Below are 16,082 nucleotides of genomic sequence, written 5' to 3' on the forward strand. Positions count from 1 at the left end.
CTTTGAATGGCTGAATCGGATAATGAAATCACAGAAACAAATGTGCTCTACTGAAATCGACCTGCTTTGACGACTGGTAGCGCTAGGCTATCGATGAAGCGCTTGGAAATTTTGGAAATGAACGTCGTTTAGTAGGTTATCGCGTATTGGTGAGTAGGCTAATATTGTTTTTTCTTTCTAGTCCAGGCTATTGGTTCAATGGATTGTTCACTTATGCTCCCTGCCCTGCATCACAAACTGCTTTAAACCATCAATAAGGGCCTATTAACGACTGTAGGCTATATTTTTGGTGTGAGCTCACTTTGAAAGCTATTTCAAGCACTTGGCTTTTAAAGATCTGTAGGCTAGCCGACTTTCGGATTTCGTTTTGATCAATGACATTATCGATTCGTAAATTAATTGGGGCTATGTGAATTAAAGTTTACTTATTAAAGTTTTTAAAAGTTAACTTGAAATAAAACATGATAAGACAGGCTACATCTTTCATAGGCCTATTGAGTTTTTTTTTAAGGCTAAGCGTTTATCCACAGGTGTCTCACCCTCTGTCCTAAACGTCGGAATAAAAACGCTTTACGACTGAGTATCTAAACATGGGCTACTGCTCTCTGTCCATAACGACTTTATCTCCTCAGATACCCCAACTGGAAATAATTTCGCGCTTTCTCGCCTGCCGTAACTGTGCGCCTCTACATTTTGGCCTGCTCGACTTGCCGTTGAAATGGGAGATAACATGTCCAAGCGCTTGAAACTGGTGTCTGCCACAGAAGCGGAGATGGAAGAGCGCTCATTTGTCAACCCCTACCCTGACTGTGACCAGGGAGTCCTGACGTCTTCCAACTCAAGCACGGACAGTGACTCCAACGAGCTGTTTGATGCTAACGGAAAGGTTAGCGATCATAAAATAGACTATGTATTACGTTTGTTCACGCTACGTCTTTGTCTAGCTAACACACGCTAGTTAGCTCTGCAACAAATATTGCAAGTTCTAAAGAATCTTTTCTGCCAGCTAATTATATTCAATTGTATTCTGTTCTTCTCGAACAGCAGTAGATAACTATTCAGAACTAAATATAACAGAAACGCTTTGGAATAATTAGGCCTAATGGGTCAGCTCCGACACACACCACACACGCACGCACACACTCCCACCGAGAACTTGAACTTGAGGTTCTTGAACTTCAGCTTCACAGAATATGTCTCTTTTTCAGTATTTGTTCTGCAAGAAGTTTTGTAGCATTACCTAACACAAATACATAAAATGCTAATACACAAGACACCACTCAGTAGAAGAACATAGCCATGGTGCAGCCATGGGATCAGAAGCTAGCATCTCCTGGATCTTGGTTGGAGGGAAGATGATTCAGGGAGGAGGCTGGAGGCCTCGCTCTGGCCTTTACCCACAGAGGAATTGAAGTGACACAATTAACTACAGCCCCCTTTGAGGAGGAGGTGGTGGTGGGGGGGGGGTAATGGCTTTTCTCCTAATGAGGTCTTGGTGTGAATCGGCCTCAGTCTGCTCAGTAGCACACAATGCAAGGCTGTGAATCACCCGGGCCATTCTGACTAACAGTCTCTCTGCATTGTGCAATAATCTAATACAGGCCGAGGGCCTTTATTACTGGGCTATAGATAGCCCTGATAAGTCCCCACTCTCCCTTAAAGTTCCTGTGGAAACGGCACAGGCTTTGTGAATACAGTGTCTGGCCCAGCATGGATTGATCTTCATCAACAACACAGCACGGATGAATCTAGTATCTACCCATCCCTCTGTTCAAGGGAACAATGGAAGCAGTTTGTTTTACATTTACATTGTCATTTAGCAGACGCTCTTATCCAGAGTGACTTACAGTAAATACAGGGACATTCCCCAGAGGCAAGTAGGGTGAAGTGCCTTGCCCAAGGACACAACGTCATTTGGCATGGCTGGGAATCGAACTGGCAACCTTCAGATTACTAGCCCGATTCCCTCACCGCTCAGCCATCTGACTCCCTTTTGGTTTTGGTACTATCCCTTTCATGTGAACACACCAGAATATCAGCATAAGACATTGTAGCATCATATGAAGCCGTCTTACGTTCTCGCTCTCGCACACGCTCACACTTTGAGTCTGTTTGATACCTTTTGTTATGGTAAAAAGGCAGTGTCTGTTTATCTCTGTGTGAACACTCCTTAACTTTCCTCGGTTCTCTGTCCTCAACTCTCTCTTCCTCTCTCCTCTCTCTTTTCTCTTTCTCTTCATATATCTTCCTTTGCTACTTCCCGTCCCTATTAGCAGGGTTTGAATTTCCCCCCCTAATTAAGACTTGTACCCTCCCAAAACAGTTAAAAACAAGTCAGGGGGGTCGATACATTTATATATCATTCTTACCCGTAATCGTAACCCCCCCCCCCCCCCCCCCCCCAATTGTCATTGTATAATTTGCACTCTGCCTATTAGTATGTAGCAGTGAAGCAGTGAGTTGTGACTCAGACCTGAGAGAGTAGCCAGGTTTGATGCAGCCAACCTGGTGGGTTTAGCCTAGCCTAGCCTCGCGCAGTCCATTGTGACTACAACAATGTGTGCCAGTGTACGTACTTTGTGCCAGGAGAAGGCTGGCGGCCCCATCTCTTGATCTCAGTCACCTTCACAGAATCGCAATGAAAGCATAAACGTACATGACTGCATTCCACTAGGGGAGTCATGCACACACACACACTGTGTCAGTCAGTGCTGAGGCCCACCCCCCCAATCGTGGCCCAGTGCAGCGGAGGAGCAGAGAATCTGCAGATTGGATCTGCATCAGAGGAGAACGGCTGCTAATCTCACTGTAGTTGGTTCTCTGTCCTCTTTGGGTGGGGGTGGGGGGGATCTGGGGGGCTTTAGGTGATACACTGTCGATCCAGAGTAGTAAATGGGGCCCAAGGGGGGGGTGCTGTCTTTGGTGTGACTCTGCGACCTGTGTGAGATTGGTGTGTCTCTAAGATGTGGATTGAGTGGTGTGTGGGACTCCCAGTGCTGTTCATTAGAGAGGGTAGTGGGACTGTACTGACAGGTAGAGCACTGTGCTGTCTCATCACCACTCAGCTCACACACCTATACAAACACACGTGTACGCACGCACGCTACACAAACACACGCAGACAGTACTGCAACACACACTGTTCACGAACACAACACATACACCAACACACACACATACTGCCTACTAACACATACTGTACAGTCACACACACACACACACATACACACACACATATAAACACACACAAAAACTGTTACACACAAGCACACATCCAGACTGCTACTGGCTCTCTGAACCTGAAGTTTGGCTACAGAGCCTATCTCTGAGCTCTCCACTCCCTGTCCTGTCTGCTCTACAGACAGACACACACACACACACACTCACATGTACACACACACAGCTGTTGGAGGTGTGTAGTGCTCATGAGCATCTTGATGGTACATGTATTGATTCTCTGTGTAGATCAGTGAAGCGTTCCAGAAGAGGGTGCAGAACAAGATCAAAGACCTTCTCCAGCAGATAGAGGAGGGGCTGAAGACCGCAGACCCCCACGACTTCTCCACCTACACCGGCTGGACAGGTCTGCACCTGACCCCCTCCCCCATCCTCACCTGAACCCTCTCCCCCCCACCGCATTTCCGCCAACACTGGTCAGCAACACAAATCAAGGTCCAATCCAATTTGATCTGTACAGCCCTTTTTTAGAAGCCACATCACAGCGAGCTTCACATACGCCCATAGAACTACACCTAAACCTACCCAACCCCTCACACACAGGTCAGTGTGCTACCTCATCCCCTCTGCTACTCCTGTGAAAACAGGGTTTCCAGGATGAGTGAATGGTCCGTCTTACCACCCGTGTTCTTGTTCTCGCCCCAGGCATCGCCCTGCTGTACCTGCAGCTGCACCGCGTCACCTGCGAGGCCTCCCACCTGCAGAGGGCGCTGGACTACGTGAAGCGGACCCTCAGGAACCTGAACGGCCGGCGTGTCACCTTCCTGTGCGGGGACGCGGGTCCGCTGGCCGTGGCGGCCGTGGTCCACCACCGCCTCAGCAACCACACCGACTCCCAGGACTGCATCGCTAAGTATGGGCTGAGAGCTAGCGCTTCACCTAGCACGCTACCTACCTACCTGAATAGTTGACTAATAAAGCAGCTGATGTTAACTGATACAGACTAATCCAGGGGTCTGTGTATTTCTATCAATCCATATTAGTTCCGGAAGTCTCCCGTATTATGTAGAATCTCCCTGTATTCAATATGTTTTCAGAGCAAGCGAGAGGCGTTGCGAGAAAGTGAGAGAGAAAGCACCCTGATAGGTCTACTCAGCACAAAAAAATAAACCAATCAGTTGTCCCTGTGTGCGGGCTTTACAGTTGATCCTTCCCTCCTTGGGGAGGGGTCTATGTCTGCCTCAGTCTCATGTCACCTCCAGGTGTGTGTCACCCCCTCCTCTCTCTGTCTCGTTCACGCCTTCCTCAGTTCCATCTTTGGGCTGTAACCCTTAATCCAGCTGCAGATGTCTGTCGTCACGTCTGTGTTCCAGTAATTCCTCAATCAGGATGCTGTAATCTCCGCCCAGCCTGTCTGCAGACAGTGTGCGGCTGGCTAGCAGCTGGCTAGCCGGGGAAAGTGTTTACATGCGTGATACTGCCAAGCAAAACCTGCCTCTGGCACTGGCCCACTCTGGCTAGCCCTGTTAGCACGGTAGACTCACAGTAGACTAGCTAGCGAGCAGATGAAAAACTAAAATCAAAGTTTATTTGTCACATATGCCAACCAACAGGTATGATGTGGTTGTTAGTAGCCTAATATATTCTGTTTATGATAGTGACGCATATTAGCTCAGGTTAGCTGTTGTAAACATGTGAATAATCTAGTAGGCTAGCATGTGGAGAAGCCAGCACAGTATGGAGACCAGCCACCGTGTTGTGGTGTTTAGCGTGCTAGCTTGCCTAGCTATGCTAGCGTGATGATAATGCAGCTCTGGTTTATCCTCTCCTGGAGCTCTCAGTATGGGGTTGATGATGTTACTGTAATCTGTAATCTCTCAGCCACCTCTCCCCCTTTTCCCTTCCTCACGCCTGCCCCGTCTCCATCACTTTCTGTCTGTGCGCGTGTGTGTGGAGGGCGGTGGGGTGGATTTTGTGTCTCAGGATGGAGACGTCTTTGAAGTTCAATCCAGGTTCCTCTCTTTCTCTCTCTTTCCTTTTCTCTCTCTTTCTCGCGCTCTCTGTCAGCCTGTCTTATTTTTATCTACTGTATATGGGGCACACAGAAGTTAAAATCAGCAGAGGAATATTTATTTATGTTATCCTTTGTTTGTGTGTGTGCGTGTGCGTGTGTGTGTGTGTGTGTGTGTGTGTGTGTATCCAGACTGCTGCAGCTCCAGAGAGCAGTGTTGAGCCCAGACTCTGAGGTGCCAGATGAGCTGCTGTATGGCCGAGCGGGCTACCTCTACGCTCTGCTCTACGTCAACAAGGAGATCAGCCCCAACACTGTGGATGAGGGCACCATCACCAAGGTTAGGCACACACACACACGCTGAAACCCTTTAAAACTATCTAACATTTAAAAACATGTTAAATTATATATATTTTGATATATACTGTAAGTCGCAGGACCAGCCAAACTATGAAAAAAAGTGTGACTTATAGTCCGGAAAATACGGTAGTATTACACCACTTGTTGCATATCTTATTTTTTCATAATTAGAGTTCAGATTTGGTTCTAAATCCAGTTTTTTGGTGTGTGTGTGTGTGTGTGTGTGAGAGAGAGAGAGAGATCTTTTTATCTTTGCCCTGGCATCATACCAAGGGACCATCTGGTATCGTAGCGCTGACTGCAAGAGTGCGTGTCTCTGCAGGAATGTGTGTCTGTGTTTCAGAAAGCGGACATGACAAAGTCAGATGTCTATCTCTCCACAGGCCTCCTTAGTAACATGTACCTGCTTTATCTGTTCTCTACTGAGGCCCAACTCAGGCTTCTGGAAGGAATTGCATTCTGATGGATTGGATAATATAACTTTTCCATAGAGGATCTGCTATCATCTCCCATGTAAACACACATACACACACACACACAACACAACACAAATGCTCACACATACCCACATATATGCTTAAACACACCCACGCTTCCACATGCTTAACAAAATGACAAATGGTTCATTAAAGATGATGACAAATACAAGTCTCAGTCTGCCAGTTTACGCCTCCTCTCCTATTAATTTTGTATAGAAACAAGCAATGTTTCTAGTATTTCAGTATCTTGAGAGTTAGAAGAGGTATTTGTCAGAACTATTGTCAGTGCTTTTCTTCCTAGGGAACTTTGCCTTGAGGCATTCCTAAACGGTGACTGTAAAGGCTTAGCTTTGTTGTAGGTTTGTTTTTTGTGTTTCTCACAAAAAGTGTCAACTGTGGGTTTCTCTAGGGAGAAAGCTTTGCTGACTGTCGCAAGGTCCCTCGCTCTCACACACACACACACATCCACACACACACACACATATTCATACACACGTATAAAATATGCTTGAAGCTCCTCCAGTTTGGAACACAAGATTCTGTCTCCGACTGACAGCTTATAGATGGTGTGTGTGTGTGCGTTTGTGTGCTTGCGTGTGCAGCATTGTTTGTGCTTGTGCGAGCCTGCGTGTGTTTGTGTGCACGTGCGACCGTTCAGACTGAAAGAGCAGAGTCGGCGTTCCCAGCCGTACGGTGTGTTCTGCGTAAACAGAGCATGACAGCTGTAATACTGCGGAGCAGGATGCAGGTAGAGTCCAACCCTGCAACCTCAGAGGAGCAGGAGTCTGGGGCTGTGCTCCTGTGCCATGTCCTCATCAGCTTAGCTCTTCCAAACCACTCTGGGGGGCACAGCCATGTCTGTCCAGCTGGATCCATCCTCGGCAGGCCACCCCAACATGCAGACTACCTGTGTGGTCTGCTAGTGTCCTATCCCCAGCTAGCGTGTGTGCTATCCCCAGCTAGCATGTGTCCTATCCCCAGCTAGCGTGTGTGCTATCCCCAGCTAGCGTGTGTCCTATCCCCAGCTAGCGTGTGTCCTATCCCCAGCTAGCGTGTGTCCTATCTCCAGCTAGCATGTGTCCTATCCCCAGCTAGCATGTGTCCTATCCCCAGCTAGCGTGTGTCCTATCCCCAGCTAGCGTGTGTGCTATCCCCAGCTAGCATGTGTCCTATCCCCAGCTAGCGTGTGTGCTATCCCCAGCTAGCGTGTGTCCTATCCCCAGCTAGCGTGTGTCCTATCCCCAGCTAGCGTGTGTCCTATCTCCAGCTAGCATGTGTCCTATCCCCAGCTAGCATGTGTCCTATCCCCAGCTAGCGTGTGTCCTATCTCCAGCTAGCGTGTGTGCTATCCCCAGCTAGCGTGTGTCCTATCCAGCTAGCGTGTGTGCTATCCCCAGCTAGCGTGTATCCTATCTCCAGCTAGCATGTGTCCTATCCCCAGCAAGCATGTGTCCTATCCTAGCGTGCTCCAGGTATCTGCTAGCTCAGCCCAGTCCCTCGGGGAGCTGCAGGCTGTTTGTTTGCCGGCCAAGACGAGGTGTTGATTAATTAGCTCTCTAAACAAATTCATTCTTGCTAAATGATATCGCCTCTCCTTCGGGGGCCTTGTGCCGATAGCTAATGAGACTTTAGATGTGTGTGTTACTAAAATGAGACTAGGAATGGAAGGGACTGTGAAGTGAAAGCTTTTGTATACTGGACACAAAAGGGATTTGGGACTGAACTGTTGGAATGATAAAACAAATGGTGCATTGTAAGATTAGAGGTTCGCTGGCTTGTTTATTTTCCAAAACAGCTCGACAGATTAATCTGGATATGAAATCACGGTTCATTTCTTGTTCTGGGAGAGAGGGGATTGGAAATATGCTTGTGAGTTTTTTATATCCTGGGCCAAACTGTTGGTCCCATTCAGAACTGGACGACACTTCCTGAAACTGACCACCCTAGGGGAGAGGGAGAGGGGTCTTCAGTTTTTTTTGTCATCTGGTTCTCTGTCTCAGGGGATTATGACTGCTGAGCAAAAGTGGGAGGGAGACTGGAGCATGAGGGAGAGAGAGCAAGAGAGAGAGGATGGAGAGAGAGGCAGTACTGCTGCAGCGGCCCCTCCCTAGTAACAGAGCGGCTTTACAGCCAGCCCTCGTTCATTTCTTCCCTCGCTCTCTCCCAGAGATCCCTACCGCCTCTCTCGCTTTCCAGATCTTTCTTCTTCAGCATAGCAGCAGTGGGTGCCTATAGGCTCCTCTCTTTACTGCCTGCCCTCGCTCTACCTCTCATCATCTCTCCATTTACAACCCTTTCCTCTCCCCACCCTCTCTCTTCTCCTTCATGCCCCTCTCACCCCACCATCCTCCAAGCCTCATCAGATGGGACCTATGCCCTAAATTCAATTAAAGGAAATCCATATCTGTGCTTTCCTCCTTAAATCGACTGAACCCCACTATTTAACCTGGACTATTGTCTTGTCAGGGGTTTTGTGGTCAGGGTCTGCTTGCATGAGCCTGCATGCTTCTATCAGTAAGCCTCGAAGCTTAGTTTAATGAAACCCTTTAAGCTTAGCTCGACCCCTTCCACATCATACCCCGTTGCTCTGTGTCAATTGCCTGCTCTGCTTACATGCGTCTATTCTCCCTGATCTCACTAAGCAGTTCACAGCTGTTTAGAGGATAACTTGCTTTCACCTATCCAGCGATGCTAGTTCAGAGGATGAATCCAGGAAGGGTGCGAGGAAGGATGCAGTTTCAAGTATTCCAGACAAGTCCAGCAGTTTGTAGGGAAATTATGTCCTTGGTGCGAATATATCAAATACTTTTTCTTTCTAATGTAATATCCAATAGGATAACTCAATAGTGAGTACATGTTTAAATCCAGCAGGTTTTAGTCGTATGGAATGAAGCATGTGACATACACTGGTGCCGTCATCATATATGACACACTGTAATCTGGCTCTAATCTGTGAAATCCTCAACACCGCGTGTTCAGATGATGGTCGGCCTCGATTCCTGGAGAGGAGGGTGGACGAGAGGGAGAGATGGCGGGGGTGGCTGAGGGAGAGATGGGAAGGGAAAGACACACAGACGTGGGAGGGAGGGAGTTATTACAGAGGGGGGAGAGAGGGAGAAACAGGGAGAAAGATCACACAGTTGTCTTGGCTTTGTGTCTGCATATCGCAAGTTTTTTGTGCTAGCTGTTCAACAAACCATACAAGAGACTAACTCCCCCTCTCCTTTCTTTCTTTTCCCGCTCCCTTCCTTCATTCTCCGCTCCCTCCCTTCATTCTCCCCTCCCTCCAGGTGGTGACAGCCATCGTGGAGTCAGGGAAGAACCTGTCTAGTGAGGAGAAGAAGACTGAGAGATGCCCGCTGCTGTACGAGTGGCACAAAAAGCAGTACGTTGGTGCTGCCCACGGCCTGGCAGGCATCTACTACATGCTGATGCAGGTGGGCTGTGAGTGTGTGTGTGACTGATTTAAATGTATGTAGTGGGGTCTGCAGTAGATTAGCCAGGTGAATAGCGAATGGGATGTGAGATGAGCGGTTACGTGACACTGACACATTACATTCAGAAAAGTAACATTTTTCAAATAAGTTAAAATAAATATTGAAGTCACTCATTGTTGTAAATACAAGTTAGCTTGTTAAGTCTTTCAAAATTGTAAATGGAGGCTTTGACTCCGTCCCTGTTGTTATGGTTACTTATTTCAGACACTTTGTACAGGCTCATATACTATGTAGCCAGCGGAATAATTTAGAACGGTGAAAGACAGTTTCGCTGCAATGACGTAGTAGGTGTCCGTTATCATCCGATAATGGACACCCCTGCAGCCAATCAGAATCGAGTATTCACCCAGACCATGGTATAAATATTTATAATGTACATGAACAGTAGTTCTGTGGTCAAATAAGAGTTCCTAATCGACCTAATGGATGTCACGATTCCTACTGGCATATGGCTCCACCTGAATATATCTGTTGTGAAGGTCACTGTCTATCATCATGTGTTATCGGTAGTCATCCACAGACACACATAAACACACACGCACACACACACACACATACACACAAACACAGAGTGAGAGACCATTCAACCATGTGGTATTTTTGTTTAATCTGCATATGGACTCTTATGAAAGTAGTTTATCTTCATCCCTGGTAGAGAGATATTTAACGCTCTTCATTAAAATGATTACTAGACTCTCCCCTTTTAGCTCTGGAGCTCATGTTAGCCCACTTCCCCACATGTGCAGCGCTGTATTGCTAGCATTCTTCTCCACATGTATCGTGCTAACGTGCTAGCATACCCCCCAACTGAAGTAATGCTTACATGCTAGCATCCTTCCCAACATGTCATGCTAACAAGCTACAATTCTCCCACCCCACGTGCCATGACAACTGGAGTAATGCTAGCGTGCTAGCAATGTGACAGAGCTTTGTAGCTTGTGGGCACACTGCTAACATGCTAAAAGAGTGTTTACCTTTGGGCTTAGCAGGAGGCAGCTTCTCCTGGGGGGCGAGGGAGACAGGCTGGAGCAGCAGCCCCCAGGCCCAGCCACCAGCTTCCTGCTGCAGCCCCGTAGGCGTTTACTGCCAGGCAAATATTTGAGTTGTGCACAGAGCTGGTTATACACAGAGAAAGGACAGCTAACGAGCCAGAGATGGTTGGGAATACATGTAGAGACAGCTGCTTAGGTTGGGAGTTGGTGTGTGTGTGTGTGTGTGTCAACCAAGGTGGGTCCATAAATTGACACACACACAAACACACCACAGCATGTGTGTGTGTGTGTGTGTGTGTGTGTGTGTGTGTGTATGTGTGTGTGAGAGAGAGTGTGAGAGTGTGAGAGAGTGAGAGAGAGTGAGAGAGAGTGAGTGAGAGAGAGAGAGAGAGAGAGAGAGAGAGAGAGAGAGAGAGAGAGAGAGAGAGAGAGAGAGAGAGAGCGCCTTGGTGTTCTGCTTGGTTGGTTATGTTTGGGTCCAGAGCTCTTGAATAGATCCAGTCAAGACCCTGGATATACACCAACAGGACATGAATTATCCATCACTGCAACGATTGGTTCAGTCAGCTTCATTCAGGCAGGATGTGCATCTTACAAAGACAAGATGTTGGACAAGATGTTGTTTTGATGAGTGACTCTTTAAAACTCCCTATAGGCACTCCTCTTATCTCTTCTCCTCTCCTCCCTGCACTGGTCTTCTCTTCTTTTTTTCTCCTCTTCACCTCTCCTCTCTTCACCTCTCCTCCTCTTCACCTCTCCTCTGTTTACTGAGTGTGTTCTACCAGCAAGTCTCTCCTGGAGCTTGGATATCTCAGGATGGTCTCTCCTCAGGGACACGTCAGAGAAAGAACATGCCATTAACTCTAACACTTCATCCCTGTCGTGTGTGTGGGTGCTTTATGTTGCGTGTTAAGTGCACTGAATACAGCCAAGTGCATCTTTATGGTTAAAAGCTACTTAGTGACTGGATGTTTGTGTCTGAATGTACAGTTCTGTTAGCTTTTAGGGAAAAGACGGCGCAAATGAATCGGTCATGAGGAAAATTGTAAACACCTCAAAGTAATGCTACAATGTACAGTATAGAGAAAAACACCTAATTATCCCTCTCTCTCTGCCCCCCTGCTTCCCTTCCTCCCTCCCCTCCCTACCACCCTGTCTCCCTCCCTCCCTCCAGCCAGGGTCAAAGGTTCATCAGGGCATGCTGTCTGAGTTGGTTCGGCCCAGCATCGACTACGTCAGACACAAACGCTTCCGCTCAGGGAACTACCCGTCATCGCTAAGCAACGAGACCGACCGGCTAGTGCACTGGTGCCACGGGGCGCCAGGCGTGGTGCACATGCTCATCATGGCCCACAAGGTGTGTGTGTTTGTGTGTGTGTGGTCTTGTTTACCAAATGTCCTCACAAGTATAGTGAGACATGAACAACTTGGGCCAAGCAAAAGGGCCCCATAACTTCAAATGCTTTTTTAAGGGTTTTAGAGTTGGGGTTAGAATTACATTAAGGGTTAGTGGTTAGAGATAAAACCATTTTGAATGGGAGTGAATGTTCGGGCCTCACTAGGATAGAAAAACAAACCTGTGTGTGGACCTCTTCCTCAGTGTTATGGCCTATTGCTTCCACCCTAAAGGCATGGCGAAAGGGAAGGTCATCAGATCACCATTCCTAGGCGCTAGGGAGCGAACACAAACACGGCAGTGTGGCCGCTGTAGCTGAGCCACATTGCCACCTAGTGGGGATTCGGGGGAACGTTAATGACTTTGGAATTACACACGGCTGTTATGGACCGTTTTACATCCTAGTTTTGACATATTAGTCTTTTGCTTTTAATACCAATCTCATTTCCAGGGGAGCGTTTTGAAGGGTGGAAACCGTTTCTGCTGCTCTCAGCATGACTGCCTGGGAGCTGACTTGCACAAAAGGCTGAAACTCTTGCTGTCTTGTTCACTACATCTCTCTCGCTCTCTCAGACACACACCCTGTGAAATGACTGCTGGAGAAAAGAGGGGCCGCAGGGGGTGTGTGTGTGATAGAGAGGGAGAAACACACACACACTGGCTGAGCAGAGAATCGAGCATGTGGGATAGTTGGAAGCAGAATTTCCTCCTTGCCATGTTAAACGCTCTTTCCGTTGACAAATGGCCTACTGCCTGCTATCAGTCACAAGCAATCACACAGACACTCATGCACACAGACACACACTCACTTACACACACATGCACAAAAAACTGGATGCAGGATCATTTAGCCACTTCTTGGTCCATTAGTTGCCAGCTAGATGCTAATGTGTTGCTATTGTGCCTGCTACATTCCTCCAAGTAGCATAAGGACGGTGACCGTAGGAGCCTCATCCCTGTCCCCCGTGTGACACGTGCACGTGAGGAGGGGCGCTTAACATCTCATCAGCCAAGAGGTTTAGAGTATCACCCAAATGCTACGACGATAGCCTTAATATCCCTAAACCCATATTTTTGATTATACACAGCTAGGAACACACACACACACACAGCTGAGAACACACATTCACATGTGCCCCCCCCCCCCCCCCTCCCCGGGCTAGGTGTTTAAGGAGGAGAAGTACCTGAAGGAGGCGCAGGAGTGCGGGGAGGTGATCTGGCAGCGAGGCCTCCTCAGGAAGGGCTACGGGCTCTGTCACGGCACCGCCGGAAACGGCTACACCTTCCTGTCCCTCTACCGCCTCACCCAGGACAGGAAACACCTCTACCGCGCCTGCAAGGTGTGTGTGTGTGTGTGAGCCTGCTTGTGTATGTGTGCCGGTGTGCCCATGCATCTGTGTGTGTGTGTGTGTGTCTGTGAGAACGCTTGTGACTGTGCTCGTGTGTGTGTGTGTGTGTTTGTGTCAGTCTGTGCGAGTGAGGCAAAGGAAACAGATTGGACTGTGTGTGTGTGAATAATTCCTCACTGTTAAAACCAGACATCCCTTCTCTTGTAGTTTGCCGAGTGGTGTTTGGACTACGGTACCCACGGCTGCAGGATCCCAGACCGGCCCTACTCGCTTTTCGAAGGTTCAAACTTTATTTCAACATTTCAGCCAGACAACATGAACCTTTTCTTAGCATTCTCCCCTCAAATCTCCTTAACGGTCGATACATCCACGCCGCTGTCTCTGAGAATGTTCTGGTTTCAGCAACGAGGCTTCGCTCACCACGGACGTCTTCCCCCAGTAACTGAGTAGGTTTGGGTTGCATGCAGGGCAGTGATGGTAAACAATCATCAATCATCCATCAATTAGAGACCTTCCTCCAGCGAGGCCAGGGGGAGAGGGCAGAGAGCCGCGTCGGGGAGGGATCAGACTAATGGAAGTGTTTCTGTGACAGGCACACAGGAAGAGGAGCGATGGGAGGGGGGGGGGGGGGGGGGAGATGAAAGGCAAGTCAGTGTGGCGGGGGTTGTAACAGAAGTGCACCAACAATGAGGATTGTGGAGGCGCATTGATGATGGCTATGTGTGACTCTGCCCTGGTTGGGAGCAGCAGGAGTGTTCCAGCGTAGCAGGGTCTGTCTGAGGTAAGACCAGGGTAGTGGGCACACGGGCTGCGGCCAACACAGAGGAGTTCTCTGATTGGCCACCCACTGAGTGTCCTGCTGAGACGGATCGCCGCGCGCGCACGCACACAGTCCTACGCCACTCGTCGCCACGGCAACCGGTTACTGCCCGCGTCAAGGGTGGCTTTGTGGGCCGTGATTGGTGGACTTGACACTTTCTGTTTGATGCAAGCTCGTCCCAGAGCCCCCACACATACACACACACACACAGAGCTGAGCTTGATTCTGACTGTGTTCTCTCGGTCCTCCAGGTATGGCGGGGGCGATCCACTACCTGTCAGAGCTCTCCCAGCCTGAGTCCTCCTGCTTCCCCGCCTTTGAACTCTAACCTGGGCCGCCGGGGGCAGGGACTGCCACCCCCTCCGAGGGGAACTCTGGGGAGGAGGTGGGGGGTGGGTCGGAGAGGGGTCTGTGAGATGGTGGAGAGGTGGACTCCATGGAGCCCTGGAGGTGAGGTGGCGTTCCCCTTTAGCTTGCCCGGGGAAGGAAACTGCCTCTGGGCCAGACCCCTGGACCGGACCCCTGACACCTCCACCCTCATAGGCATGGAAGCAAAAGAAGCACCCCAAGCCCTCTGCCTTTTAATGCTATCAACGCCGCCTGTGTGTGTGTGTGTGTGTGTGTGTACCAAACTGTTGTGTATCCAAAAACGGATGTTTTAATACCTACAGTTCATGATTCTATGCATGCTTGTTCTGATTTGTCTATTGGTGCCTCATTCCTGTTTGTGACCCTTGTGACTACACAATATTCTATCATACCAAGCCCTACCTTTACCTACCCTACCATTTATCCTGTACTTTTGCGCTCATACCCCACTACTCTCTCTCCCACCCCACCTTGCCTCCCATGTGCTCCTTGTCTTCGTTTCCCCCCCCCCCCATTCCCTCTAACTGTGTGTGCTTCCTTACCCTCTTCTTCTTCTCTTCTTACCCCTGTCTCCTCCTCACCCTTCCCTCCCCTCTTCGCCTCCTCCTCTCCTCTCTCTACCTGTCCCCATCAGCCCCCAGTTATGTGACCTGGTACGGTGTTTTTGTCTTTGCATGGGATGTCAGAAGAAAAGAAAGACCCCTAGAAATCGGCCTTGGATTGTGCCAGTGTGCGTCCTCGTATGTCAGTAAGCTCGTCCGTGCTGTTCCGTACTGAACTTCCTGAGGAAGCGTGGTTTGTCTTGTGTATTCAGTGTCTCCATCCACCTCTCTGTCTGGCCTGCAGCGCCTGAACGGCGGCCTGGTGTTCGCTGTGAGAGCCCCCCCCCCCCCCCCTCAGGCCCAGTGAATGTTCCTGACCGGACGATAAACTTTCTGCAGGCACTGCGCCTCTTGACTCTGTGATTGCGACGGTGTCTTAAAGGAAACGTTTGCTCTCCTGCTTCCCCGACAAACTAGCGCTTCCAAAGCCAAGCCGTTTCATGCCAGGTTTGATATTGTTGGATTTTAATAAAGCAAAATAAAAAAGGAGATTCTGAAACTCAATGTGTCAAACACCAGATCATATCACCAAACAGTACTACCTATGAATGCCAATGTCTGTCCCTGTGTTGGTTAATCCTTGACTTCTGAAAATCATTGTACAGTAGCTTTAACAACAGTGGGGGAAGAAATACAATTTGGCAAGTATTATTTTTAATTCATGTAAGAACTTTAAATTAAATGCACATGTAAATCATTTTACAATTTGTAAACATTTGATAAACTGCAACAAACCCTTGTATGCTACTGATATATTAAACCTTAAAGCTGGAACAAGTTTATTTCCTTTCATAAAAGTTCTGTTGAGTAGGAGACAGTCAGTGAGTTGTTGCGGCCAATTAGACTTCTATATAGAGCCTGATCTCATTTTATATTATGCCAGCTGTCATTACACCAACTTCTACCTAGCGTTCTCTCTTTCCATTAGTGCTGCTTGGGTCTGTTTGTTAAAAGCTAGTACCAACCTTGAATAGCACCCTGTCACTCATGAGTAGACAGACGAGAGTCACAGCTACACTGAAAGTTAACC

General features: G+C 48.5%; 1 protein-coding gene across 6 annotated transcripts; it reads left to right on the forward strand.

Annotated features, from left to right (window-relative positions):
* The first annotated feature begins 718 nt into the window (after positions 1–718).
* Positions 719–15,819, forward strand: lancl2 (LanC lantibiotic synthetase component C-like 2 (bacterial)). 6 transcript variants are annotated; one of them, XM_067251733.1, is made up of 9 exons: positions 719–886; positions 3,466–3,583; positions 3,883–4,090; positions 5,381–5,528; positions 9,318–9,464; positions 11,691–11,873; positions 13,076–13,252; positions 13,469–13,541; positions 13,664–15,819. In XM_067251733.1, exons 1-9 carry the CDS (start codon positions 719–721, stop codon positions 13,705–13,707), a joined length of 1,266 nt encoding a protein of 421 aa, XP_067107834.1. In that variant the 3' UTR covers positions 13,708–15,819. The 6 variants fall into 6 exon arrangements, with proteins under 6 accessions (XP_067107834.1, XP_067107833.1, XP_067107831.1 ...); XM_067251732.1 differs by having other exon boundaries at positions 14,333–15,819; XM_067251730.1 differs by having other exon boundaries at positions 13,469–15,819.
* The last annotated feature ends 263 nt before the right edge of the window (positions 15,820–16,082 follow it).

The sequence above is a fragment of the Osmerus mordax genome, chromosome 15 (assembly GCF_038355195.1).
Source record: "Osmerus mordax isolate fOsmMor3 chromosome 15, fOsmMor3.pri, whole genome shotgun sequence".
NCBI classification, from domain to species: domain Eukaryota; kingdom Metazoa; phylum Chordata; class Actinopteri; order Osmeriformes; family Osmeridae; genus Osmerus; species Osmerus mordax.

Coding starts and splice junctions, on each gene's coding strand:
- lancl2 (XM_067251730.1), top strand. CDS start 719: ATGGGAGATAACATGTCCAAGCGCTTGAAACTGGTGTCTGCCACAGAA. Junction 887..3,465: donor TGTTTGATGCTAACGGAAAG/GTTAGCGATCAT, acceptor TTCTCTGTGTAG/ATCAGTGAAGCGTTCCAGAA. Junction 4,091..5,380: donor TCCCAGGACTGCATCGCTAA/GTATGGGCTGAG, acceptor GTGTGTATCCAG/ACTGCTGCAGCTCCAGAGAG.